This window comes from Podarcis liolepis, assembly GCF_965112155.1.
Source record: "Podarcis liolepis genome assembly, chromosome: 4".
NCBI classification, from domain to species: Eukaryota; Metazoa; Chordata; class Lepidosauria; order Squamata; family Lacertidae; genus Podarcis; species Podarcis liolepis.
The window spans coordinates 98120240-98146223 of NC_139558.1; the positions used below are offsets into that span (position 1 = coordinate 98120240).

Below are 25984 nucleotides of genomic sequence, written 5' to 3' on the forward strand. Positions count from 1 at the left end.
GTGGGAGGCCCCATTAGCTAAAGTGGTGCTTCAGGTTAAGAACACTTTCAGGTTAAGTACAGACCTCCGGAACGAATTAGGTACTTAACCTGAGGTACCACTGTATCTATCTTTCTACCTGTGTCCTGAAACACAGTAAAGAAAGCTGTTGTTGTAAATGAGACACCTTGAAGCTTGAAATCATAAAATGATTTATTAAAATCAACCATAGTGATACAGTCATACCTCATGTTACATTTGCTTCAGGTTACGTTCTTTCAGGTTACGTCCCGCGGTGACCCGGAAGTACTGGAAAGGGTTACTTCCAGGTTTCGCCGCTTGCGCATGTGCAGAAGCACAAAATGACCGCATGCGCAGAAGTGGCGAATCGCAACCCGCGCGTGTGCGGATGCGCCGCTGCGGGTTGTGCTCTTTTCATGTTGCGATCGGGCCTCCAGAACGGATCCCGTCCGCAACCAGAGGTACCCCTGTATTCACATTACACACAGAAAGTTTTGCGAGTTTATTTGGAAAATAAAGCGCTCGCCGCGGTTTTGATGTTGCATTGCTAAGCGTCATTACACAACACATGGAACATAGGTGAACGGTTTTTCAAAATTTTCTTCTTTTTTATATATATAATTTTTCTTAGTTTTTTAAACATCATTTTCAACAATAATTAAACATATTCAAATTTTTGACTTTTATCAATCCTGTCTGATAAATTTCCAATCTAATCTCTTAGTATGCATTTCTTATTTTCACTATTACATTTCAAACTCATAACCAATATCTCTATCTTTTCCTACTTTGTAACACTTTGTATATTTCACCTACACAGAACTTCTTGTAGTCCTACTAGCGTAATTTGTTGATTACAGTTGCTCTTCAAATGATTCATATACTGCTTCCAATCTTCTGTGAATCTCTGGCCCTGCAGGTTTCGAATCCTTCCTGTCATTTTGTCCAATTCTGCATAGTCCATTAATTTCGTCTGCCATTCTTCTTTCGTCGGAATTTCTTCTTGTTTCCATTTCTGGGCTAACAATACTCTTGCCACAGTTGTTGCATATAAAAGCAATTTAACATCTTGCCTATTAATGTCCTGACCTATAATACCAAGTAAAAATGCTTCTGGTTTTTAAAAAAATGTATATTTCAACATCTTTTTCATCTCCTTATATATCATTTCCCAGTTCTTTACTTTTTTACATTCCCACCACATATGATAAAATGTTCCTTCTTTTTCTTTACATTTCCAACATTTATTATTTGTCTTATACATTTTAGCTAATTTCAAAATTTTCTTCTCTTCTTTATGCTTCCAGTGCCCCTTATTTTTATTCAACACCCCCCTGCCCAATCACACCCAAGGATAGTGCCGCCCCCCCCCCCGTTTGACAGTGGCAGTTATCTCCCACTTTGGGAAGTTTGTTTTAGGAGGATGGGGAGATATAGAGAACAGAAAGCCAGCTTCCCCTGAACTGTCCTCCTGAGCTATAACTGTTAGTACCAGTAGAGTTGTGCAGCTGTTTATATTGAGCCCATCACCTGTCAGAATCCGGGTACCAGTTGTCAGGATTCTCAGCCGCAGTCAGAGGTCACTGGCCTTTGCTCCAGGCATTCGGCTTGAGATCCTGTTGACCTCCCCGTCTGCGTCTCCCGGCAGGATACAGGCAAGGTCTCTATCGGCGATCCCACTCAACGTGAGAGGGACACACCCCTCCTCCCTCCTCCCTGGTTCCCTCAGGGAGGGGAAAGAGGCAGACAGAAATCTATTTACATTGCTTTATTTCTGTCATTCCAGCAGTACAGAGAAACGTGTCTGTACTCTCCAGACTCCAACAGTAGATGTGAGAAACTCCACCCCTGTACTTCCAGTACAGGTCAGATGACACTCTGAGCTAACATCCGGTGCTCAGTACAATGAATAGTTCCAATAGTACAGTCCCACACATCAACATCCTGTTTTGCATTCCAGACACCTGCAGCTGGCTTTTGCATTGCTGCTTTTTCCTGACACCAGTTCCTGGAAGCTGCAGGAGAGGAGAGGGGTCTTGTGTTCAAATCCTGTTGGTATTTTAATATCGCAAGAGGCTAGGGCATGGGTGAAGGGAATGAATATCGGAATGATTAAGATCACTGACCATGCCCCTGTATCTGCCATCCTTCAAATAGGACATATTAATAGGTCCTATTCTTGGAGGTTTAACCCTTGGTTGGTAGCTGATGAACAGAGTAAGGTTAAAATAAAAATAGTGCTAAAAAGGTATTTTGAGGAAAATAAAGACCCGGATCTCCCATTAACAACAAAATGGGAAGCAATGAAAGCAGTCATTAGGGGAGAATGTATTCAGAGCTTGTCAGTGTTTTTTAAAAAAGGGAAAGATAGAAGGATTAGGGAGGTAGAAGAGGAGGTCAGGATATTGGAGGAGAAATTTAGGATGTCTAAGCAAAAGAAGGATAAGGAAAAATTAGACCAAAAGAGGCAAGAGTTGAAAGTTTTAGATATAAATAGAACTACATTAAAGTTATGGTACAGTAAACAAAAATATTATGAATTTGAAGGGATATGTGAGAACAGGACGCTGGACTATATGGGTCTTTGGCCTTATCCAGGCCATAGCTGACAACTTTTCCCTTTTCTTGCAAGGAATCCTATTTGGAATAAGGGAATTTCCCTTTAAAAAAGGGAAACATTGACAGCTATGATCCAGGTGGCTCTTCGTATGCTCATATGACGTTTATGGGTGTTTATTTTCTTGTTCAGAAAGCTCACCTTAAAAAAAAAAATCCTCTAAGTTGGCATACTACTACCACTACTACTACTGATGATGATGATGATGATGATTTAAAAGCCCTATGAACCCTGAAATTACAAAACAGACAACAATGCTAATACGCAAAAAACAGTAAAATAGAAAAACATGCCTCCATCATTATAGTAGCAGGAACCAAAGTGTTTGGGGAACGGGTGCATGGAGGACAACATTTTGGGGGAACACCAGCGAAGAATGGAACCACGGACAGCAGCCATTTTGAGCTCGGCTGTAGTGTTGAATCAAGTCTCCTTGTTCCACATTTCAGTCTCCAGGGACTTCATTTTATCCATTTTATCCATATCACGTTGTGTCAGTGGATTCTGCTCCCTGCCCCACAAAGACGAGGATGTGAATATTCCCCAGCGTCCCCTAAATTTCTGGCCAGCTTACTGGCTCCGGCTGTTATAAACTCATGAAATAAGTGACTGTTCGGAGTATGAATACCAAAGGCACACAGCCCTTGAGCGTGTTGCGGGGCTGCGGAAAAGCTCGCTGACCTTGTGAGGTCTTCTGAGGATGTGGTCATGGACACCAGTCACAAAATGGCTCCCATGGGGGCCAAAATGGCTGTCAACGGGTCATGACATAACACAAAATGGCTGCCCTAGGGGTGTGGCATAGCACAAGATGGCTGCATCTAAAAGAACAGGGGGAAAAACAATAGGACTGTGACATTCCCAAGCTTGGGAAATCTCAATTTTTATTTTAAAAAAACAACTGTTTGAAATATATCAATAGCAAAACACATTCCACTGTAGACTGGAACTAGGATGCACAGAAAACCCAATTCAGAGATTATTACTGAACTCTGTTATTCCACGGGCGGGCATGCAGAACCACAAACAAAAACATGTATGGAATGGTGTCTAATCATCATACATTTATTTATTTAAATGACTTTACCCCCCAAAAGGGGGGAGGCTTCCAGAGAGGCTGCACAAATCACTAAAACAAACAAAAGTCCCCTAAACGGAGGAAATTTATACAGTGGAACCTCGGTTGTCGAACGTAATCTGTTCCAGAAGACCGTTTGACTTCCGAAACGTTCGATAACTAAGGCGCAATGGGCGCCTGGCAAAATCTGTTGGAAAATATGGAGAAATGCGCCTCAGAAGCTGTTGGACTTCCGAGGTGCGTTCGAAAAAACAGAAGAATTTGCTTCCGGGTTGTCGTTGTTCAAAAGTTGAAATGTTTGACTTCCGAAGTGTTCGACCACCGAGGTTCCACTGTCAGTGGCCTCAAAGTTTGACAGTGCCACTGAACCCCACAAGCATGAGACAGACGTGCTGACTGGAGATGGGGAAACACCTTCTTTTTGTGCAGAAGGTTGTCAAGTTTCATCTCAGCATCTCCTCTGCCTGAAATCCTGGAGAGCTGCTGCCAGTCAGTGCTAACATCACTGAGGTAAATGGACCAATGGTCACACTCAGGAGAAGGCAATTTCCTGTCTTCCAGGTTCAGTGGTCCACCCTTGATCTAACAGATCTAAACCAGGATCTTCTTTTGGACCTGCCCAAGACCACCTTATTCCCCTACCAAGTGATACTAAGCTCCAGCCCTTGATCACTCTGTAGCCTCCAGCTCTGGCTCTTGAGTTTTGAAAGACCAGGCAACCTGACATGGCAACAGCCTCTTCCCCCAAACCCTTGGGTAGAGGGTGGGGGAGCCCTCTGTGTCTATCGCAGATATTAATATTGCTCAGCGTGAAGTCACCGGATGCATAAAGACTTGCTCCTTTTGGAGTGAAACATCGTCTAGACCAGCGGTTCTCAACCTGTGGGTCCCCAGACGTTGTTGGACTACAACTCCCATCATCCCTGACCACTGGTTGTGCTGGCTAGGAATGATGGGAGTTGTAGTCCAACAACGTCTGTGGACCCACAGGTTGAGAAACACTGGTCTAGACCCATTAGATTGTTGAAACTTTACTTGCAGAACTTGCTTCAAAAACAGAATGATAGAATCAAAGATACATCCAAATAATTCCATACAATATCTTTTTTGTGTGCTAATTATTTTTTAATTGATTTTCCATAATTCCATCTTGTGCAAATCAAATACAGGCCCATCTTCTTAGAAATAAAAGAAACCTATAATCAGAGCTGGCTAACAAAGCTCTCTCTCACACGGGCTCCATTTTGCCTGCATTTCAGCCCCTTAGGCTGTTCAGCATCTTAGGTTATGGGTAGCATCTCACTCCCACAGAGCCTGAGAGCAAAGACGTAGCCATCACCCTTCCAACATGGCGCATTTGCAACCGAATACCTTTGCCATCAGATCTAAGGTTAAACACTTTCGGTGTCAATTAAACAAATGACACTGTTCAGCATAATGGTGCGTACAAAAAGAAAGCTACTGACGCCATTCTATTTCTTAGTTGTTCTGGGCAGCCTTTTGATTCCCTGCTTCTCACTCAAGCTCTCCCCCTTTCGCTCAGAAATGAATTCCAACCCTGGACAGACGTCAAGCCGGTGAAAGCCATCAAGGTCAAGCCCCAGTACAAGTTTCCGGAGGGGAAGATGAACCACAAAACGAGCTACAGCACCCAGTTCACTGTCGAAGGGGCAAAGCCCGGCCCTTCGGATAACAAATTCCTCGAACATCGGAGGATACGGAGCCTGTACAGCGAGCCCTACAAGGAAATCACAAAGGTAAGGGAGACGGGAGACGGGCAGTACGGCTCCTCTGTGGGATACTTCCCTGCCGAAACAAAACATTCATTTATTTCATACTTTTGTACGCTGCTTCCTCGCATGCTGGCTGGGGCTGATGGGAGTTGGAGTCCAGCGTCATCTGGAAGGGGGGGGTTCTCCCTCCCTGCTCTGTGGCAAATTTGGGGAGGGGGGAGTCTCTGCGGGGTCAGCAGGATCGACCACTTCCCCGCGCATCCCACCAACATCCTGTCCAGTTGGTTGGCTAGTTCAGAAGTTCTCAGCTCCTTGGACTGCTCTGTGATTTGACTTCAGTTTCATTTTGGCCCACAAACCAGATTCGACAGCGACTAGGAACCGTCAGATCAGGCTCCCACTGTTGCAAAAGCTGCAGGGCTTGGGGTTTTTGTTTTGTTTTGTTTTCAGGGCCTATAATAACCCCTAGTATCTCTGTGTGCCCTCATTTGTTCACTACAAATCTATACATAGAATCATAGAATCATAGAATCATAGAATCATAGAGTTGGAAAAGACCACAAGGGCCATCGAGTCCAACCCCCTGCCAAGCAGGAAACACCATCAGAGCACTCCTGACATATGGTTGTCAAGCCTCTGCTTAAAGACCTCCAAGGTAGGAGACTCCACCACACTCCTTGGCAGCAAATTCCACTGTCGAACAGCTCTTACTGTCAGGAAGTTCTTCCTAATGTTTAGGTGGAATCTTCTTTCTTGTAGTTTGGATCCATTGCTCCGTGTCCGCTTCTCTGGAGCAGCAGAAAACAACCTTTCTCCCTCCTCTATGTGACATCCTTTTATATATTTGAACATGGCTATCATATCACCCCTTAGCCTCCTCTTCTCCAGGCTAAACATGCCCAGCTCCCTTAGCCGTTCCTCATAAGGCATCGTTTCCGGGCCTTTGACCATTTTGGTTGCCCTCCTCTGGACACGTTCCAGTTTGTCAGTGTACTTCTTGAATTGTGGTGCCCAGAACTGGACACAGTACTCCAGGTGAGGTCTGACCAGAGCAGAATACAGTGGCACTATTACTTCCCTTGATCTAGATGCTATACTCCTATTGATGCAGCCCAGAATTGCATTGGCTTTTTTAGCTGCCGCGTCACACTCAGCCACACAATCAATTGGTAGCTGAACTGGGTTCCACAGAGTCACAAAAACAAAACAAAGAAGCTGCAAAAACAAAAACGTTGACTTTTTCCGTTTCCCCCTAAAGAAGGCTTGGTTGACCACAAACTTGACATGAGCCAACAGTGTGACGCGGCAGCTAAAAAAGCCAATGCAATTCTGGGCTGCATCAATAGGAGTCTTGGTCTCATCCACTCAACTGCCAGAGCCTGTCTTCACATACAGGGGGAATCCCTCCCTATGGGTTTGAGACCCCATCAGCTACCCTCACCTGGTTTAGCTGGCCAGTCGAAGCCATTCCTAGGGTGTGGCCGCTGTTGCCTCCTGACAGCATCTAATAATAATAATAATAATAATAATAATAATAATAATAATAATAATAATAAATTTTATTTATACCCCGCCCTCCCCGGTCAGAGCAGGGCTCAGGGGGGCTAACACCAATACAATCACAGTAAAAACATAATAGGGGTGTTATGTACTGAGTCGAATAGGATCCAGAATGCAGCAGTGTGCTTGGTCCTAGAACAATAGGATTCAGAATGCAGCAGTCTGATTGGTCCTAGAACAATAGGGTCCAGAATGCAGCAGTCTGATTGGTCCACAGGAGCCACTCAATCCAGCTCCAGGTGGAAGTGAATCCGCAACCTGATTGGCCTACAGGAGAATCCCGGAATTAGCCAATCACGTGGGGCCCATTGTGTAAATAATGTATATAAAGCAGACATTCTGGGGGAACTTCCATTCCTCCTCACCACTATGAGCTGAAGAAAGAGCATGAAATCCACTCTCGACTCCGAGTATATTTCAAGGGGGGAAAGAGAGGGGGCGGGAAAACCAATTTAGAACGCAGCCTCATTTTAAAGTAGCCGATAAATCAAGACCATAAGGGGAGGGAAACATAAGGGTCAGACTGAGTCCAAACCAGAGGCCAGGTGGAACAGCTCTGTCTTGCAGGCCCTGCGGAAAGATGTCAAGTCCCGCAGGGCCCAGTCTCTCGCGACAGAGTGTACAACCAAGTCGGGGCCAGTACTGAAAAGGCCCTGGCCCTAGTTGAGACCAACCTAAACATCCTTGCTACCTGGGACCTCCAAAATGTTGTCATTTGTGGACCTTAAGGCCCTCCGCAGAGCCACAGGTGAGAGCTGAGTGCCGGGTGGCCACCAAAGCTGGACCAACTACTCCAGAAGGAGCACAGCATGTCCCTATCAGAGGTACTAACTGTCCCCTAATGCTCCATACAGTGGTACCTTGGCTTACGAACTTAATCCATTCCAGAAGTCCGTTCTTAAACCAAAGCGTTCTTAAACCAAGGTGTGCTTTCCCATAGCACCGGGGGACTCAATTTACACTCAACGGAAAGCAGAACATGTTCTGCTTCCAAGGCAAAGTTCACAAACCAAAACACCTACTTGCGGGTTTGCAGCGTTCTTCATCCACGTTGTTCATCAACTAAGCTCTTCTTAAACCAAGGTACCGCTGTATATCAGATAGAGGTACAAGGCAAATCTTACGACCCACAACCCTGATGGTGGTACATACCCAAAGAGGGTTAATGCTTCTAAGGACAGGTTAGTTCACCAGTCAGCTTAAAGCAGGCATAGGCCAACTCGGCCCTCCAGATGTTTTGGGACTACAACTCCCATCATCCCTAGCTAACGGGAGCAGTGGTCAGGGATGATGGGAGTTGTAGTCCCAAAACATCTGGAGGGCCGAGTTGGCCTGTGCCTGGCTTAAAGGCCTTGACGCTGCCCTCTTGATGAAACCTTTGCCACCGTTCGGCAACGCCTCTCTAAATTCGCTTTTCTCCTCCCTCCCCCTCACCTCTCCTTGTGTGTTGTGTGTGTTGTTTCTCTTGTGTGCCGGCGGCGCCTTGCCGGTTGCACCCGCCCAGGTGGAGAAGCCGAGCCCTCAGCCTTCTAAGCCAAAAAAGACGACCGCAAGCCATAAACCCCTGAAAAAGGCCAAAGATAAGCAGATGGTTTCGAGCCGGTCGTCTAAGAAAAAGAGCGCCGAGGGGCCCAGCGCAACAAACGCCGAGGAAAAGGAGAAGAGTAAAGAGATGAACAATAAATTGGCCGAGGCGAAAGAGTAAATTTCACTGCTCTTACTTGCTTTCTCTTTCTCTCTCTCTCTCTTTCTCTCGTTTTCTACCCCCCTCCTTTTATTTTCTTTATTTTTTTCTTTTCTTTAAATAAAGGCCACAAAATTAATTAGAGGCTTCTAATCTGCCTGGGTTCCAATTGTATTAGAAGCTTTTTATCTTTGATTTCAAAGGCGGATTAGAAAGCCTCCTTTTTGCAAGGGGGGGGGGTTTGTTTGGCTGCCTAGCGTAATAGGAGGCAGGAAAAGGCACAGCAGATTAGTTTTCAATCTATGTACATCAGAGATTTAGGGGGGGGGATAGAATAGGAGAGTGGCTGGAAGACAGGTCTTCTTGTCCAGCTTTCGCCCTGGAGAAACAGATTGGCCTGGTTTTGGGGGGCATCAAAAATCCTGCCAAACCCGTTGGACCCGGGGGCAAGAATGAGGCAAAGGGAGTGTGTGTGTATTCACACACTGAAAGCAGAATCTCATTTGCACCACTTCCAGCTCTCTTAAAAACAAATACTAGTCTCTGCCCGAATACCCCTTTCTTATGCCTTAGCCTATAAAGCTCAGAGGAAGAATAACCTCAAGTCCTACCACTAAGAGAGGGTGTAAAATAAATATTGGTTCGTGTGTAAAAATTAATCTATCTGGTAGCCCTCCCGAACCTCCTTGAGGTGTTTTTTGAAAGTCGATGAGACATTTGCATTTCTGTGGGGGTGAACGGGACCGCCTTGTCACTCCTAAGCAATTTGGAAAGGGGACAGGATCAGCCCCTTCATTTCTGAGGACAGATGCAAAACCCGTGACCTGGAATTTGAGAGCCCGCCCCTTCCCACCCACAATGTCTTAGGAGAACGTGGCGCTTGCTATGATGTCACAGCGTCCCGTATTTCCTAGCCCCGCCTCGCCCAATCAGGGTGGAGAGCGTCTCATGTTGTGATGTCACTAGGAGAAAGTTCTACTAAGCATGACAGAAGGAAAGAGGAGGGAGGAACCGTGCAATTCCCATTAACCTAGTTTCTTTGGACATCTGCAGCCTGCACCGTGTGAGGTTTCGAAAATTGTAATGGAGACGTTAAACGTCTCCCAGAGGAAATGCTGTTTTTCAGCTTTCAAGTCTACGTAGCTCCGAGGTTCAGGGGTAGAAAACCTTGCAGAAGTACCGTATTTTTTGCTCTATAAGACTCACTTTTCCCCTCCTAAAAAGTAAAGGGAAATGTGTGTGCGTCTTATGGAGCGAATGCAGGCTGCGCAGCTATCCCAGAAGCCAGAACAGCAAGAGGGATTGCTGCTTTCACTGTGTAGCGATCCCTCTTGCTGTTCTGGCTTTTGAGATTGAGAATATATTTTTTTCTTGTTTTCCTCCTCCAAAAACTAGGTGCATCTTGTGGTCTGGTGCGTCTTATAGAGCGAAAAATACGGTAGATCAGAAACCAGAAAATAAAAAGGTTTGGTTTCCAGAATATAAAAAAAAGACCCAGGGATTTCTGTGACCAGTCTAAACGGTATGGCCAGAATCCTGCTGATTTCAGATTATGGCACATAGAAAGCTGCATTGTACCATGCCCTCGGTCTACCTTGCTCAGCATTCCCTGCACTGGCTGGCAGCAACTCCCCAGGTTTCAGAGGTCTCTCCTAGCCCTACCTGAGCTCGCATGTTGGGACCGGTTGTCCTCAGCAGAGGTTGGTTTCATACATTGCCAACAGCAGAGAACTCTCCTCCTTTCCACCCCATGCTGAAAATAACATGAAATTTCAAGATCTCCACTTGGCAGCCATGTGCACCGACGTCATGATTTGCCCCACATTTTCGCCTCCGAAAAAGGGCAGATCAAGCGTTGTGTGTGTCACATGTATGCTATGTCAGATATCCACGCAGGTGTGGTGTGAGAGACTGTATAAACCTGGAGTCTGCTGAGGACAGCCGGCACCAGCAGATGACCTCGTGATGATGTCACGCAACTGATGATGGCGTCATGCAAATGTCAGCTGATCGCTGCTGAACCACCATCACAAATTTTAAGAATACTAGTTAGTATCTCTCCAGGTGAGTTCTGAAAATACAGGGTAGGTTGATCAAAGGCCCTGGGGGCTTTCTTGTGTCAAAGACAAAACAGTTTTTAGTTTGTTTTTCTGGTTCCTCCAATGTGCAAGTAAGAACATCACTGCAAGCGATTGGAAAAATAATAATTCACTGTCCAGAGAAGCAGCCGTTGGGTTTAATTGCTCTTTGGCCTCAAATTGCCAATTAGTTTTTAAAAGAACACTAACAAAACAGGAAGGGTGATTGGGATGGATCAAAAGGGCAAATTTCCAGGTCCACAGTTGCCATGGAGATGTTCAAGAAAGGCTTCCACACCCCCACACCCTACCCCATGAATCTTTCTTAGTATTATTATTTATAGAGCGCAAGATTTGCAGAATGTAAATTTTTTGAGGTAGTTGAGAAAGAAGCAGAAATACTGTCTTTGCTGCAGAACCAGGTTAGGGAAAAAAAAACAGATCTCGGGCTGCAGACCTACTAACCATGTCTGCCCAGAAGTAAGGCCTATTGAATTCAGCCGGGCTTACTCCCGTGTAAGTGGAGGTTTTAGGATTGCAGCCTCAGAGGCTGGGGTGGGGTGGGGGTGAGGGTGGGGTGAGCTGTATGATAACTGGGTAGCAAATGTTTGTGGGCTTGGCTTTGACTCCTGAACTGAATGCAAAAACCGTACTGTATTTGTGTGTGACGTGTTCTATTAAGGCTTGCTCCTGAATGCTTTCGGCTATAGAGTATGTGTAACCAAATTCTGTGGTGTATCTCCAAGTGTAGCTATATTAGAACTTGTAGAGTATGAAGTATAGCCAGGTTTGTGTGTTTGTGGGTTGTTGGGTGGGAGGGTTCGGGTCGGTCATCGGTCGAGGGCAAGTTCTTATACCTCCAGTGCTTTGGAGAAATGCAGGAATATCCATCAGGAAGCGTAGAAATATAATTGCAAATGTGTGATGCATTAAAAAGGAAAAAAAAATCTCAACAAAGACACATGCATCGTGGAGAGCTTCATTGATTGATCCATAATGCTCATTTGCTATTCAGAATGCTTTTTAAAAAGGAAAGGGGGGGGGGACATCTGCATGGACATTGCTTGATTATACAAATTTGCAGCTCTGAAAAGATGCTACTTCATTCTGCGACAGCATCTCATCTACATGCTCCATGAGAGCCCTGCAGCAAAAAGTTGGGCCATGATCCAGGGGGTATATTTCTGTTTTTATAAAGAGGTGTTTTTTTTTAACTCCTTCGCTTAACCACCATCACCCTAAGGAATCCGCAACCTTTAAAACTGGCCTGGGTCCATTTTTCTTCTTGAATTTCTGCCAGCTGGCCACAGCAGTCTAATTCACCCTAGTGGAAGCATTGCATCAGCCTTTCCCCAGCTAAACAGGGGGTTTCAAACGCCCAGCTCAAGTGGGGAATAAATCCATTCCCTTTCTCTCCTGCCACACAGTAGTGCCTCGGTTCTCAAACTTAATCCGTTCCGGAAGTCTGTTCCAAAACCAAAGCGTTCCAAAACCAAGGCGTGCTTTCCCATAGAAAATAATGCAAAATGGATTAATTTGTGCCGGACTTTTAAAAACAACCCCTGACACAGCAATTTGACATGGATTTTACTAACGAGACCATTGACCCATAAAATGAAAGCAATAAACAGTGTACTGCAGTCACACAATCAATCAATCAGTAGCTGAACTAGGTTCCACAGAGTCACGAAAACAAAACAAAAAGAGCTGCAAAAACGAAAACACAAAATAAATAGCAGAAACAGACCTCAGCGTAACACTCAAAACAGAAGGGTGGCACTCAAATTGGAGCACGTTTGGCTTCTGGAAAAAGTTCGCAAACCGGAACATCTACTTCTGTGTTTGCAGGGTTTGGGTTCCAAGTTGTTTGAGGACCAAGGCGTTTGAGAACCAAGGCACCACTGTAATTGGAAATTTGGGGTGACCGATATTTAATTTGGGTGGACGGGAACAGGGAATGGATTTGGATAGTGGAGGGAGAAGGTGCTACATTTGATCTTTGAAGCACTGTCAGTTGATACACAGAGCAAAGGGTAGCCATAGAAAAATGTTATACTACCGGTATGCTTTCTCCAGTCCTGTGCAGAACTGGGATATGATTCAGCCTGGCTGAATAGCATCTTAGGTGTGCGCGCATGTGCACTTTTCACCAGGACAGTGGTGCAGGAGGAAAAGCGTGGCCCCACCTCTCCCTGCGCAATCCGAATCCTGACCTCCCCTCCTCACTGAGATGGCTGTTCAAAGAACAAAAACCACACACACTTAAATAAGGAAAAATCACACACCTCAACTATGCATCTTGGCCAGTCTGATGCTAGAGCTGATTTGAGAACTCTCAGGCTAGCAAAGGTTGATCTAATTCAGCGTTTCCTGCCGGTTTCGGACTACAATTCCCATCATCCCTTGCTAGCTAGGGGTGATGGGAGTTGCAGTCCGAAAAACAGCTGGAGACCCAAGTTTGGGAAAGACTAGTGCGTGGAACCTTGGACCTGCCAGATGTCTCCAAACTAACTCCCATCAGCTTTAGCAAGTATAGCCAATGACCAGGGGTGGTGGGAGTTGTAGTTCGCCAACATCTGGAGGGCCAAAGCATTTTCTGCTTTGATCCAAAGCCCCATTGAGCATACCTGGGCAGCTTAAATGCTCACCTGCCCTCCTATAGGATGCTTGGATGCCCCTATCGGTCCATGGGGAGACTCCAGTCTAATGAAACAAGGAGGTGTGTTTTGTTTTGTTTTGTTTTTGTATTTAAAAAATCCTCGTGGGTCATGGAGGGTGCAAGAGGCCTTTAGTGACTTATCTTTTCTCTGGTTAACACCCAAGTGTCTCTTTTAAGACCGACATATTGCAGCAGCAGCACCTGAAATCTCCTGTGGTCCTGGATGCAAAACACGATTTAGTTTCATTCAGCCATTCAGGTTTTCCTTCCGAACTGTGTCTCGGCAAACTTCTGTAACTCCCTCATTCTTTGCATTCCTTTTACAAATATTTGCTTGCTGGCTTCCCTTCCCGTTTTCCTCCCCTTCCTTTTGAATATTCCTGCGCTTTCTCTCTGCTTGTTTGATCACTTCCTTGTACTGTTATATCCTCTTTGTTTGCGTGAGATGGTGCTTAAAGTCCTCTCCACGGCTTGTTGACACCCCCACTCACCTTGGCTTTGCAAAAAAACAAAAAAACTGAAATAAATTCCACAACCACTCGCTTTGCTCATCTGCGGTGTTTCTGTTGGGGGGTATTGTGTGGTCTTTTCACAAGCGCACCCATGCTCATGATTCTGTGAGGCACAGCCAAGTTGTCTTAAGGGATGTTTTGTGGCCTCGATTCTGCTGCGTTATCACCAAGAGGTGGCGAAATTGTCTCCCTAAACTGCGCTAAGAGTTCATTGTCTCAGTACTGCCTTCAGTTTTGCTGTTAGTATAATCACAGCCAGACCGATATTAATGTATAGCCAATAGATTGTGGTGTGTTTGTTCAAATAGAGGGTCACTTTTTTCTTCTTCTTCTTCCTGGACAACGATAAATAAATGCTGAACGCAAACACCCACCTCCTTGATTTTTTTGTTTTTACCCTCCGAACTGAGTAAGCCAAAGAGGTTTCCTTTTTTGACGGTAAGTCCCACAAGAGACCTTAGTTCCATCTGGGAGAAATCGTGAGAACAGTGCTCTGCAAAGTTTGGTTCTCTTTCAAGCTTGAGCTGATTGATCGATTAGGAATAATAATAATAATAATAATAATAATAATAATAATAATTGGAAGAGGGGGAAAGTAGGGATGGAGTCAAAAGTTTGCTTCAGTTTGCATTTAAAAGTGAGCCTACGCAATTCACACTTTGCAAAACTGCACAGCCACCTTTTCAAACGCGCTTCTCTGAATGTTGCAGTACATTTCTCTAGCCAAGTAATGTGCACAAACAAGCAAATATTACTATGGTGAAGAAGGTGGTGTGCATTAAAATATATATATTAGTGACAATTGGGACACGGGTGGCGCTGTGGGTAAAACCTCAGTGCCTAGGATTTGCTGATCGTAAGGTCGGCGGTTCGAATCCCCGCGGCGGGGTGAGCTCCCGTCGTTCGGTCCCAGCTGCTGCCCACCTAGCAGTTCGAAAGCACCCCTAAGTGCAAGTAGATAAATAGGTACCGCTTTATAGCGGGAAGGTAAACGGCGTCTGGTAAACTGGTGCTGGCTCGCCAGTTGCAGCTTCGTCACGCTGGCCAAGTGACCCGGAAGTGTCTTCGGACGGTGCCAGCTCCCGGCCTCTTGAGCAGGATGAGCGTGCAACCCTAGAGTCGGACACGACTGGCCCATATGGGCAGGGGTACCTTTACCTATTAGTGACAATAGCATACCAAAAAAGCACTCTGTTAGGAGAAACTGTTTTGCAAAAATGTGAATATTAGGCAAAATTGCATATATAAAGGTGTTTGGGGTGGGAGGGAGGGATGCACTAAAATGCTGGGGAATTTTCATGAAGTCTATATATATATATGCAAACGTAATGTGGACAACTGAATTTTAAGACTGGAGAAATGAGGTACCAAGATGGACATAGCCACTGTCCCCTAGCTGCAAGTTAAAGGCATTTCTTCTCCATTGTTTTGGCAGCCTTTGGTTCTGGTGTATTCTTTTGCAGTGAGGAATGAGTAAGGGAACTTGCGAGAAAATTGTCCTCAGGCCTAACCCTGCGTGGCAGGTTTGCTTTATTACAATATTATGCCTCCTACAGATCTCAAAAAGGTGCCTATGCTGAGGTCTAGTGGCACATGAACTTATTGATTCAGCCACAAAATTGACAGTTGCATCTTAGGCACACATTTTATTGGCGGGAGGAGTATAGCAGGTTATTGGTGCAAATCCCAGGAGCTATGCCGCAAATCATGGGAAACTATTTTAATTGCATTGATAAACTGGCTGGTGGCTTTTACTGTTCGATGTAGGTTTTCAAAGGCATAAAACAATCAAATCCACACATATAAATGAAAAATACACGCCCCCAGTGTCAGTAAACAGGCTTTAGTGCTTTTTTAAAGGGTTCATGATTCATCTACTACAGTAGGGTATCTGTTTACCGACAGCAGCGAGATTGGAACTCAGAACCTTTTTGTGTAGAAACAAGCAAAGGTGCCTGGGATCGCGGCCTTTTGAGTTTGCCTTGGTGCTTGCGGATGTAGCTCTCCACAAAACCTCTTCTTCATTTCCTTGAATGGAAGGAAACCGAGATGGCAAACAATATTACATAGGGTAAGGCAGCCTCCCTCATAGCCATCTTGTAATGAATGCAGTCGTCGCAGGAACATCTTGTCCAACTAAACCCGACCCTTAAAGGTAAAGGGACCCCTGACCATTAGGTCCAGTCGTGACCTACTCTGGGGTTGCGGCGCTCATCTCGCTTTATTGGCCGAGGGAGCCGGCGTACAGCTTCCGGGTCATGTGGCCAGCAGGACTAAGCCGCTTCTGGCGAACCAGAGCAGCGCACGGAAACGCCGTTTACCTTCCTGCCAGAGTGGTAACTATTTATCTACTTGGCAGGAGCAGGGACCGAAAAACGGGAGCTCATCCCGTCACGGGGATTTGAACCGACGGCCTTCTGATCGGCAAGTCCTAGGCTCTGTGATTTAACCCACAGTGCCACCCACATCCCTAACCCGACCCTTAGGAAGCAGTTAATGTGAACAGCAGGATAAACTCTTGAATGCATTTTCTGAGAACTCTTTGCTTATGGGAGCGTTACCTGATGAAGTCCCTGCCACACTCTTTCACCAAAGACAAAAGAAGAAAATGGCAGATGATTGATTGGGATTCCACCCGACGCGATCGCGTGGGAAGAAATTTCTTTGTGTTGCGACATTGCCCCACCACAAAAAGCTGCTCTTAAAAACACACGACAACTTTTTTTTTGATGTTACACGTGTGACTAGAATCTCCCGTTTTGTGTGGAGGCTCAAACAATCCTTTTTTTAAAATGTGGGTGCATATTGTGACCATCGGAGGATGGTTTTATTAAACATTTTGCTCCACGGTGTGGCTGTCAAGGGCATAGCAATGTGATGTGTTGGGTTTCAAAGATGGCATGTCTTGGGCTGAACCCCGGAGTCTTCTTCTTTCAAATTTCGTCTGCAAATACATGAAAAGATGCCAAACTCTAATACCTCCACTCAGTGGAACACAGGGGGACGCACACCCCTAAACATTTGGTGAATCTTTGTACAGTGGTGCCCCGCAAGACGAATGCCTCGCAAGACGGAAAACTCGCTAGATGAAAGAGTTTTCCGTTTTGGAGGTGCTTCGCAAAACGAATTTCCTATGGGCTTGCTTCGCAAGACGACAATGTCTTGCGAGTTCCTGCTGGTTTTTTTTCCCCTTCCCCCCCTTTTTCTAAGCCGCTAAGCCGTTTATCAGCTGATCCGATCAGCAGATAAGCCGCTAAAAGCCGCTAATAGCGCTAATCCGCTAATCCGTCAGTGGGCTTGCTTCGCAAGACGAAAAAACCGCTAGACGAGGAGATTCACAGAACGGATTATTTTCGTCTTGCGAGGCACCTCTGTACTTTTGTCCATTTACTGTATTTGTTTTTCCCAATTTGAAGTATAAAAATGGTGATTTTCTTGAGTCAAAATGAGAGTACCCCTAAACATTTTTTAAGGGGGGAAAAGCATTGCCTCAACTCAACATTCAAAATCCTCTAATAATTTCAAACTGGACAGTCTATCTTTTTACATTCCAAACTAATGTTTGGCCTTCCAATATGTGGCTTTGCACAACTGACGTGTTTTAAGACGTTTTCCCCTCTCCTCGCCTCGCAAATCCATTTTTATTGGACCCAATTCTACTCAGCCTATAAGACAGTATAGTTTTCCAGCACTGTTGTCAGGTAGATCTCCCCTCATGGGTCATTCCCCTTTCTAGAAACAGGGGGCAGAATGTCCTTCTAGGACCAAGGAGGTGCGGGTTCAAATCCCCTCTCAACTAGGGAGAGTTTTTTAGGCGAGATGTATACTGCCCTACCTCACCGGGTTGTTGTGATGTTGAGGTGGGAAATGGCGAGAACCATGTGGGCTGCTTGGAGTACCTTGGAGGAAAATTGGGTTGTAAATGAAACGAAACAAGATGATGATAATAATAATAATAATAATAATAATAATAATAATAATAATAATTTATTATTTGTACCCCACCCATCTGGCTGGGTTTCCCCAGCCACTCTGGGCGGCTTCCACAGAGACCAAAAATACACTAAAATGTCACACATTAAAAACTTCCCTGAACAGGGCTGCCTTAAGATGTCTTCTGAATGTCAGGTAGTTGTTTATCGCTTTGACATCTGGTGGGAGGGTGTTCCACAGGGCGGGTGCCACCACCGAGAAGGCCCTCTGCCTGGTTCCCTGTAACTTGACTTCTCTCAGTGAGGGAACTGCCAGAAGGCCCTTGGAACTGGACCTCAGTGTCTGGGCAGAACGATGGAGGTGGAGACGCTCCTTCAGATATACAAGACCGAAGCCATTTAGGGCTTTAAAGGTCAGCACCAACACTTTGAATTGTGCTCGGAAACATACTGGGAGCCAATGGAGGTCTTTCAAGACTGGTGTTATGTGGTCTCGGCGGCCGCTCCCAGTCACCAGTCTAGCTGCCACATTCTGGATTAGTTGTAGTTTCCGCTTGCTGCCCACAGACGGACACGGTCCCATTCCCAGTGTTGAAATAAGATTCAGCTGTCAGCCAGCCCAGCTCCTGCACATGAAATGGGCTGGTTTAGCCATTTTGTCCTTTGCCTCAGGCAGCAAAACATCTTCTAGCCTGTTGCTGGAGACGAAAGCACCCCGACTGTCCTGGACAAAGCCTGATTTAGACAAACACCACAAAATGTTTGAAGGAAAACCTCAGATGAAACAAGCAAATGGAATAAATCCATGCTTCATGAGGGCTCGCTTTTATTTAGAGGAAGGCCGGAAATAATTTTGGTTCTGAGCGCCGAACTAAAAGCAGGGGAAAGAAGTAACCAGAGCTATTGGGGGGAAATCTCCACTTGCACTGAATTTGGAAAAACTGCAAAAGGAGTTTTTTGTCACCACAACAGTCAGCAAGGATGGGGAAGAGATTTGGTTTGGATTGCATTTCGATGCATACTTACTTAATCTGTACTTCCTGAAACAATTAGCAAACTTTAACACAGGTCGCCGTTGACATCCACACTTCTCTGAATTTTGCAATGCAGTTCAGCAACCAAAAAGTGTGTACAAAAATTGTTAGGGGGAATTAAGTGTGAAAATGCATATATGAGACAAAATTGCATACAAAAAAAATGCATATATTGGGATAAAGAGGAATTAACATGCTGCTGGATACTCACAAGGAGTTGTTCCTTTAATTGCGAACTTAAGCAGAATTATAGTGGGCTGAGAAAATGAGAAACGAAGAAACCATAATTAACAAATTCACCCACCTCTAGCAGTGAGCGAGCTGTTGTAGGAAGCTCAGAGACAGGACCTGGTGTTGATCATCAGCTCTCTTTCTTGCCTGGTCCCTAAGAATAAGTTGCATTCTTTACATTAAATTCCCATAAAATAAATGCCTCGCACACCCAGAAATTCTCTTGGTCTCTCACGCCTACGCAAGCACACACCATAATAAATGTTTTCACGTTCAAGATGCTCTCAAGAGCTTAACCCGGTTTCGCCAAGAATTCGGTTCCACAAAATGTCCGACTTGGCTTTGGAAATTGCCACTTAGAGTCCTGTACAGATACTTAAGAAACAAAAGAAAATGCTCCAGTCGTAAACAAGAGTTAAGACGACCGATCCCAATGCAATTCATGCAATTCACTTGGATTGTGACCACTGGATATTTCCGCTTAATGGATGCTGCAAATCTCCTTAGCAAATCCACAAAACCCTGGACCAGCATTGGGGGTGTTCAAACATATTATGGGCTTTTGCAAGAAGACGGATGACTGCACCTCCTGCTGATTATTTTCCTTCATCTTTTAAAGATGGAAACCATGGCACATTGGAGGGGGGGAATTAACCCTTCCCTCCCACACAGATTTCCCACCCAATTCACACGATAAACATCTCTAAAACAGGACCCAGGAGATTAAAATGCCATAAAGACATGCAAAAGCATGATAACAACTATAGCACACAGAGAGAGATTATTTGTGACAGGCAGATGTGAACCAAGTGGGTCATTTTGGGGAAAGCTTTGCAAGTGAGCGAGAGTCAAAGTGTCTAGCCATCTCTGGTCTTTTCTCTCTCTCTCTCTCTGTGCAGTCAAGTCTTCACTATGACCTATCAGAATTTTCTGTACAGTGTAGCACATCCTGGCAAATTCATTCTTCATAGATGCCAAAGGGGTTCCTATTTTCCAGCCTCTACCTTTTGGGGGACGCGGGTGGCGCTGTGGGTTAAACCACAGAGCCTAGGACTTGCCGATCAGAAGGTCGGCGGTTCAAATCCCCGCGACGGGGTGAGCTCCCGTTGCTCAGTCCCTGCTCCTGCCAACCTAGCAGTTCAAAAGCACATCAAAGTGCAAGTAGATAAATAGGTACCACTCCGGCAGGAAGGTAAACGGCGTTTCCGTGCGCTGCTCTGGTTTGCCAGACGCAGCTTAGTCATGCTGGCCACATGACCCGGAAGCTCTACGCCGGCTTCCTCAGCCAATAAAGCGAGATGAGCACCGCAACCCCAGAGTCGGACATGACTGGACCTAATGGGGTCCCTTTACCTTTACCTTTTGCTTTAAAGGGAAGCAAACGGCCTGGGTGTCATTTTGAATAAACTCCAAAATATGTGGTTGAAATTTCAACATAAGGATGTCAAGGTGCAGCTTGCAAAAGCAGATTAGAAATTTTCCCCGCTTAGGGACTGACTATCTCTCATCTACAACAGGGGCCAGGCCTCAGACTAGAATATACATCATCTTCCTTTGGATATCGGGCTGTTTAGGAGCCGTATTATCTGAGTTTAAAAAGAAAATCACCCAAAGAAAAACAACTCTGGATTTTTTTCACTCTTAAATTATTGTCCACCTTTTGGCTACAGACCCATAACGAAATAAACACTATCACAAAGGATTATTCATATATAAAATGTGAATCTTCTTCCATATTGTAAGCCTTCGGGGTGTGATATCAAAAGCCAGTTTCAACATGGCTCCATTACACACAGCTGTTGACAGGAGCATGGTTCTAATTTTCTCGTTAAGTAGACAGTTTGGGGAGTTGTTTTGCTTTCTACGCAAGTAATAATAATTGGCAAATCCATTTAATAGCCAATATTGGATGGGGGAGGTATTGAACTCACAGAGGGCTCAACATGCCATGAAACCAGCCTAGCTTAGTAGCTCAGGTTTAGGCCAACATTTGAGAGCAGTAACACCCCATGATAGGGTTGCCACATTTCAAGAAGTAAAAATAAATTTAAGAAAGGTTGTTGAGTTTTGGGGGAAAGTTTCGAAAATCCAGACATTTCCCAATTTCCCAAAATTCATTATTGGAATCTCAGACATGTCCAGGGAAATCCAGACATGTGGCAACCCTACCCAATGAATTGTTTTTATGAGTTTTTATCCAACGAAGTCATGCTCAGATTGGCCCCATGGAGTAATGGACTACAGATAGTGATGTTTATTGATTTCGGTAGCTGCTGCTTCTTTTTAAAAATAATCTTTATTAGTTTTTCAATTAGATACTCCACATACACATATTGTATTATATTTTACATTTATACTTGCTCTTCAGAGCTGACTTTCCTCCTTCCTTCTTCTGGTTTTTTTATATCGCATATAATTTTCTTCCATTTTATCTATTGTTATTCATTTTCCATATCTATCCATAGTGTATCCATAAACAATAATTCCTCATGTTTATACAATTCTTGTTGTCTGTCTGTATTCATTTACCACTACTGTTCGTTATATTAGTTTCCTTATACATTTTGCTTCTTATTATTTTCATTATCCATCACTTTTCTTAATCTTTCCCGTTATGAGGTTTGTTTCCATTTCTACTGGTTTTACTATTTCATCTTATCTTTCCTAGATACAACATACATTTCCCCCATTCTTTCTGAAATGTTTCCTCACCCTGTGGTCAAATTTCCCCCGTTAGTTTGGCTATTTCTGCATATTCCATTACCTACTGCTAGCCCAGGTTTGGACATAGCTGTCAACTTACGAAAATAAGGGATCAGCAGCCAAAATAAGGGATCAACAATTACTTTGATAAAATACATATTTTGTTGCATGCAAATGGCTTTAGATACCTATTAGGTCCATAAATTACCATATAGCATATATTCAACACAAAAAAACAGCAACAATTTGTTGTTGACAAAGGACAGCTGGACATAGAAAGGGCCCCATTACCTTCAGTAGCTTATTTAAGGGACATCTTCAATGAGGAACAGCAGCGGGACATGGCGCTGGGATAAGGGACTGTCCCGCCAAATAAGGGACACTTGACAGCTATGGGTTTGGAAACAGCAGCAATTACCAACAGTAGAAGAATGGTGACAGATTTCGGTAGCTTCTTAGCCGGCTGCAACCCGATGACACCTTAGTTGGCTGTCTATGGACCACACTCTACAGTTCCACGCTACGCAAATGATTGCAAGTTCTGCTGCTTTTATGTGTGACAGAATAAGCTTTCGGTCAGTCTTGTGGCATGATGACTTCTTTCTTTCTTTTTGCTTTCAGTGCCTCCATTAAAACAACTGGTGCTACAGACAAGGAACCCATTTCCTTAGGACGGGACCAACTGGTCGACGTTAAGCCCCTGCCTTCCATTCCTGAGTAAGCAGACGGGACAAGCATGTAGCCTGCATGAAACGTATAAAAGACTTATTTGAATAATAGTACAAAAAAATAATAATAATTCAAAAATCAATAAAGTGGTGCTAGATCCTCTGTTGTCTCTGGAATCATTTGCAGAATTGTGTCTGGATCCATCCCATCAAGTTGCTTCCCCAGATGAGAATGGCGAGGGTTGGATTTTGGCAAAAAATGGAGAGCAAAAAGTAATAGTAATAGTAATTTATTATTTGTACCCCCCCCCCCCATCTGGCTGGGTTTCCCCAGCCACTCTGGGTGGCTTCCTACAAAGATTAAAAATACATTAAAATGTCACACATTAAAAACTTCCCTAAAGAGGGCTGCCTTCAGATGTCTTCTAAAAGTCTGGTAGTTGTTGTTCTCTTTGACATCTGGTGAGAGGGCGTTCCACAGGGCGGGTGCTACCACCGAGAAGGCCCTCTGCCTGATTCCCTGTAACTTGGCTTCTGGCAGTGAGGGAACCGCCAGAAGGCCCTCAGCGCTGGACCTCAGTGTCCGGGCAAAACGATGGGGGTGGAGACGCTCCTTCAGGTATACAGGGCCGAGGCCGTTTAGGGCTTTCAAGGTCAGCACCAACACTTTGAATTGTGCTCAGAAACGTACTGGGAGCCAATGCAGGGCTTTCAGGACCGGTGTTATATGGTCTCGGCGGCCGCCCCCAGTCTGCCGTGACTGTTTTAAAGAGTAAAGTTCCAAATCTCTGCTGCTAAAAGCTCTGTGCCTTTACAGGCCAATTACTAGGGATGCCTAGCGGGCTGAGCATTGTAGATCTTGTTTCCAATTGTTTGAAAGGGGAGAAAAATATTTTAGTGGTAAAAGGATAGCTCTCTGGATGCCTAGATCCAGGTTCAGGGCAAGTACTTTTCAGGAGAGCACCCCAGCAGATTTAAAATCGCAAAACATTCATCAAAGTGAAGAGTGGGAATGTAACCTGTTAGACCTTTAAAATATCCCCTTCTAAGTTGTAGCATTCTCAAAACAAGGAAGGATTGGACTCTGATTAATAGAATACACATGAGGCTTGACCAGGAAGACTCTGGGAGGAGGTGCCCATAATAATCCTCTCCACCCCTCGGCCCAGGTCGTTTTATTCACAAAATAACTTTTTACACAGTGTTCATAAGAACCAATCAGATTTCCTCTGAGCATTTCAAAAAAAACCCCACGTGGGACAAAGTCAGAAATCCTGTTAACTACAAAGACTACTCTGAACATGTATACATAAAGGTAAAGGTAAAGGGACCCCTGACCATTAGGTCCAGTCGTGGCCGATTCTGGGGTTGCGGTGCTCATCTCGCTTTTCTGGCCGAGGGAGCCGGCATACAGCTTCCGAGTCATGTGGCCAGCATGACTAAGCCGCTTCTGGTGAACCAGAGCAGCACACGGAAACGCCGTTTACCTTCCCGCCGGAGCGGTACCTATTTATCTACTTGCACTTTGACATGCTTTCGAACTGCTAGGTTGGCAGGAGCAGGGACCGGGCAACGGGAGCTCACCCTGTTGTGGGGATTCAAACCGCTGACCACCCGCGTCCTCTGAGAGTAAATAAAACAGGACTAGGGGAATGCTTTTAGGAAACCCGGAGGTCATAAACAAGCAGTAAACAGGAGAGAAAGGATGGGTAGTATTTACCATCTCTTTGTGAACTCTCTTGCTGGCCCTAAGATTAACGAAACTAACAATAGCTACATCAAAGAAGCTACCTACTATCTTTATGTACTGAGGATGCCTGATGAAGCAACTGGCCTGTGTTTCAGAATGCTTATACGTGCCTGTCAGGTGTAGAGAAATAGGACAGAGACGTGGATTGATCAGAAATCATATCAAAATGGTTCAAACCCAGTCAACGCAATGCTTTCATTGCTGACACAAATGGCTTGCTCCATATATTTTATAATTCCTCATAGCAATCCCACCTGATCACTACACTAAGTTGCTTCCAAAGTTCCCCACTTCCCTTAGCATAGAAAGAGACCACACATTTGGTAACTTGGAAAATGGTTTACTTACAAACTCTTCAAAGGTCAGATTCGTGTGCTTTTTCACACAGCAGCAAGACAGACAACTTAGTTTCAAAAATGGTTTCTAAATTATTTGTACAGAAACAGAGAGATGGCTTGCCAAAGCCACACAGCCTGGGATTGGAGCAACGTAGCTCAGACGCCCGCATTGGAAGGGTTCACATGGTGGAAGAGAAAGAACAAAGAGTCTGGTAGCACTTCCTCCCAGTGTGAGTAGGTGTGACCTAGCTAAGGCTGGCAGGACAGCTTACTCTATGGTCTTAACCCCTTCATGCATTAATTAGAGTTAAGCATGTTGGTTATATGAGACTGGATATATCCCACAGATCTCAGGTCCTCCTGGAGGGGTTTCCCAAATGGGACATCAGGTTAGCCACTGTGAGAACAGGAAGGTTTGGCCTGATTCAGCAAGGATCTTTCTTTCTTTCTTTCTTTCTTTCTTTCTTTCTTTCTTTCTTTCTTTCTTTCTTTCTTTCTTTCTTTCATATCCCACCTTATTTTCCCCAAGGCGGCATACATGATTCAGATTCCTCCATTGGCCTAGATGAGCCTTGGGTTCCCTTCCAACTTTACAGTTCTACAATTCCATGGCTGAGTGGGAATTTGAACCCCTTGTCTTCAGGCCCAACACTCTAACCCAGCCTTTCTCAGCCTTGGGTCCCTAGATGCTGTCGGTCTGCAACTCCTGTCATCAATGACCACTGGTCCTGCTAGCTAGGGATGCTGGGGATTTGTAGCCCAACAACATCTGGGGAGCCAAGGTCGAGAAAGGCTTCTCTAACCATTACGTCACACTGAATCTCAAGTCTTGGGCTGCCATTTCCCATCATCCCTGACAAGTGGCCATGCTGGTCAGAGCTGATGGAGTCCCACCAACATCACCAGGTCCACAGGATCTCCATTCTTGTGTTAAAAAACAAGAGTTTCTAAGCCAGGCTTCCTCAATAAATATGGGTCTCTTTAATACCCTGGATGTCAGTGCTTAGAGCAGGCATAGACAAACTCGGCCCTCCAGATGTTTTGGGACTACAACTCCCATGATCCCTAGCTAGCAGGACCAGTGGTCAGGGATGATGGGAATTGTAGTCTCAAAACATCTGGAGGGCCGAGTTTGAGGCAGCCTGCTCTAAGCACTGACATCCAGGGTATTAAAGAGACCCATATTTATTAAAACACACAAACACACACAAGTCTACATTGAGGTCCTTGCTTGGATGGAAGTCTCATTCTCTTTGTCTCTTTTTCCCATTCCTTTGTGTCCCTACCTTCATGTCAGCTCCATCCTTTCCTCCTCTCTCCTTAACTATGCAATAGTCACATATGTATCCCAGATCTACATTATTATTTAAGATGGGCAAGGATTTCCCATTCAGTAACCACCAACCA

At 44.9% G+C, this 25984-nt stretch overlaps 1 protein-coding gene across 1 annotated transcript in view; it reads left to right on the top strand.

Moving 5' to 3' along the window:
- The window catches only part of MAP6 (microtubule associated protein 6), a 55757-nt gene extending 33105 nt beyond the window's left edge, over positions 1-22652 (top strand). Inside the window, exons 2-4 of the mRNA XM_083499794.1 lie at positions 5239-5452; positions 8493-8689; positions 22443-22652. Coding sequence (XP_083355920.1) covers positions 5239-5452; positions 8493-8689; positions 22443-22542 — 511 coding nt within the window. The 3' untranslated portion in view covers positions 22543-22652. The remainder of the gene's footprint in view (positions 1-5238; positions 5453-8492; positions 8690-22442) is intronic.
- The last annotated feature ends 3332 nt before the right edge of the window (positions 22653-25984 follow it).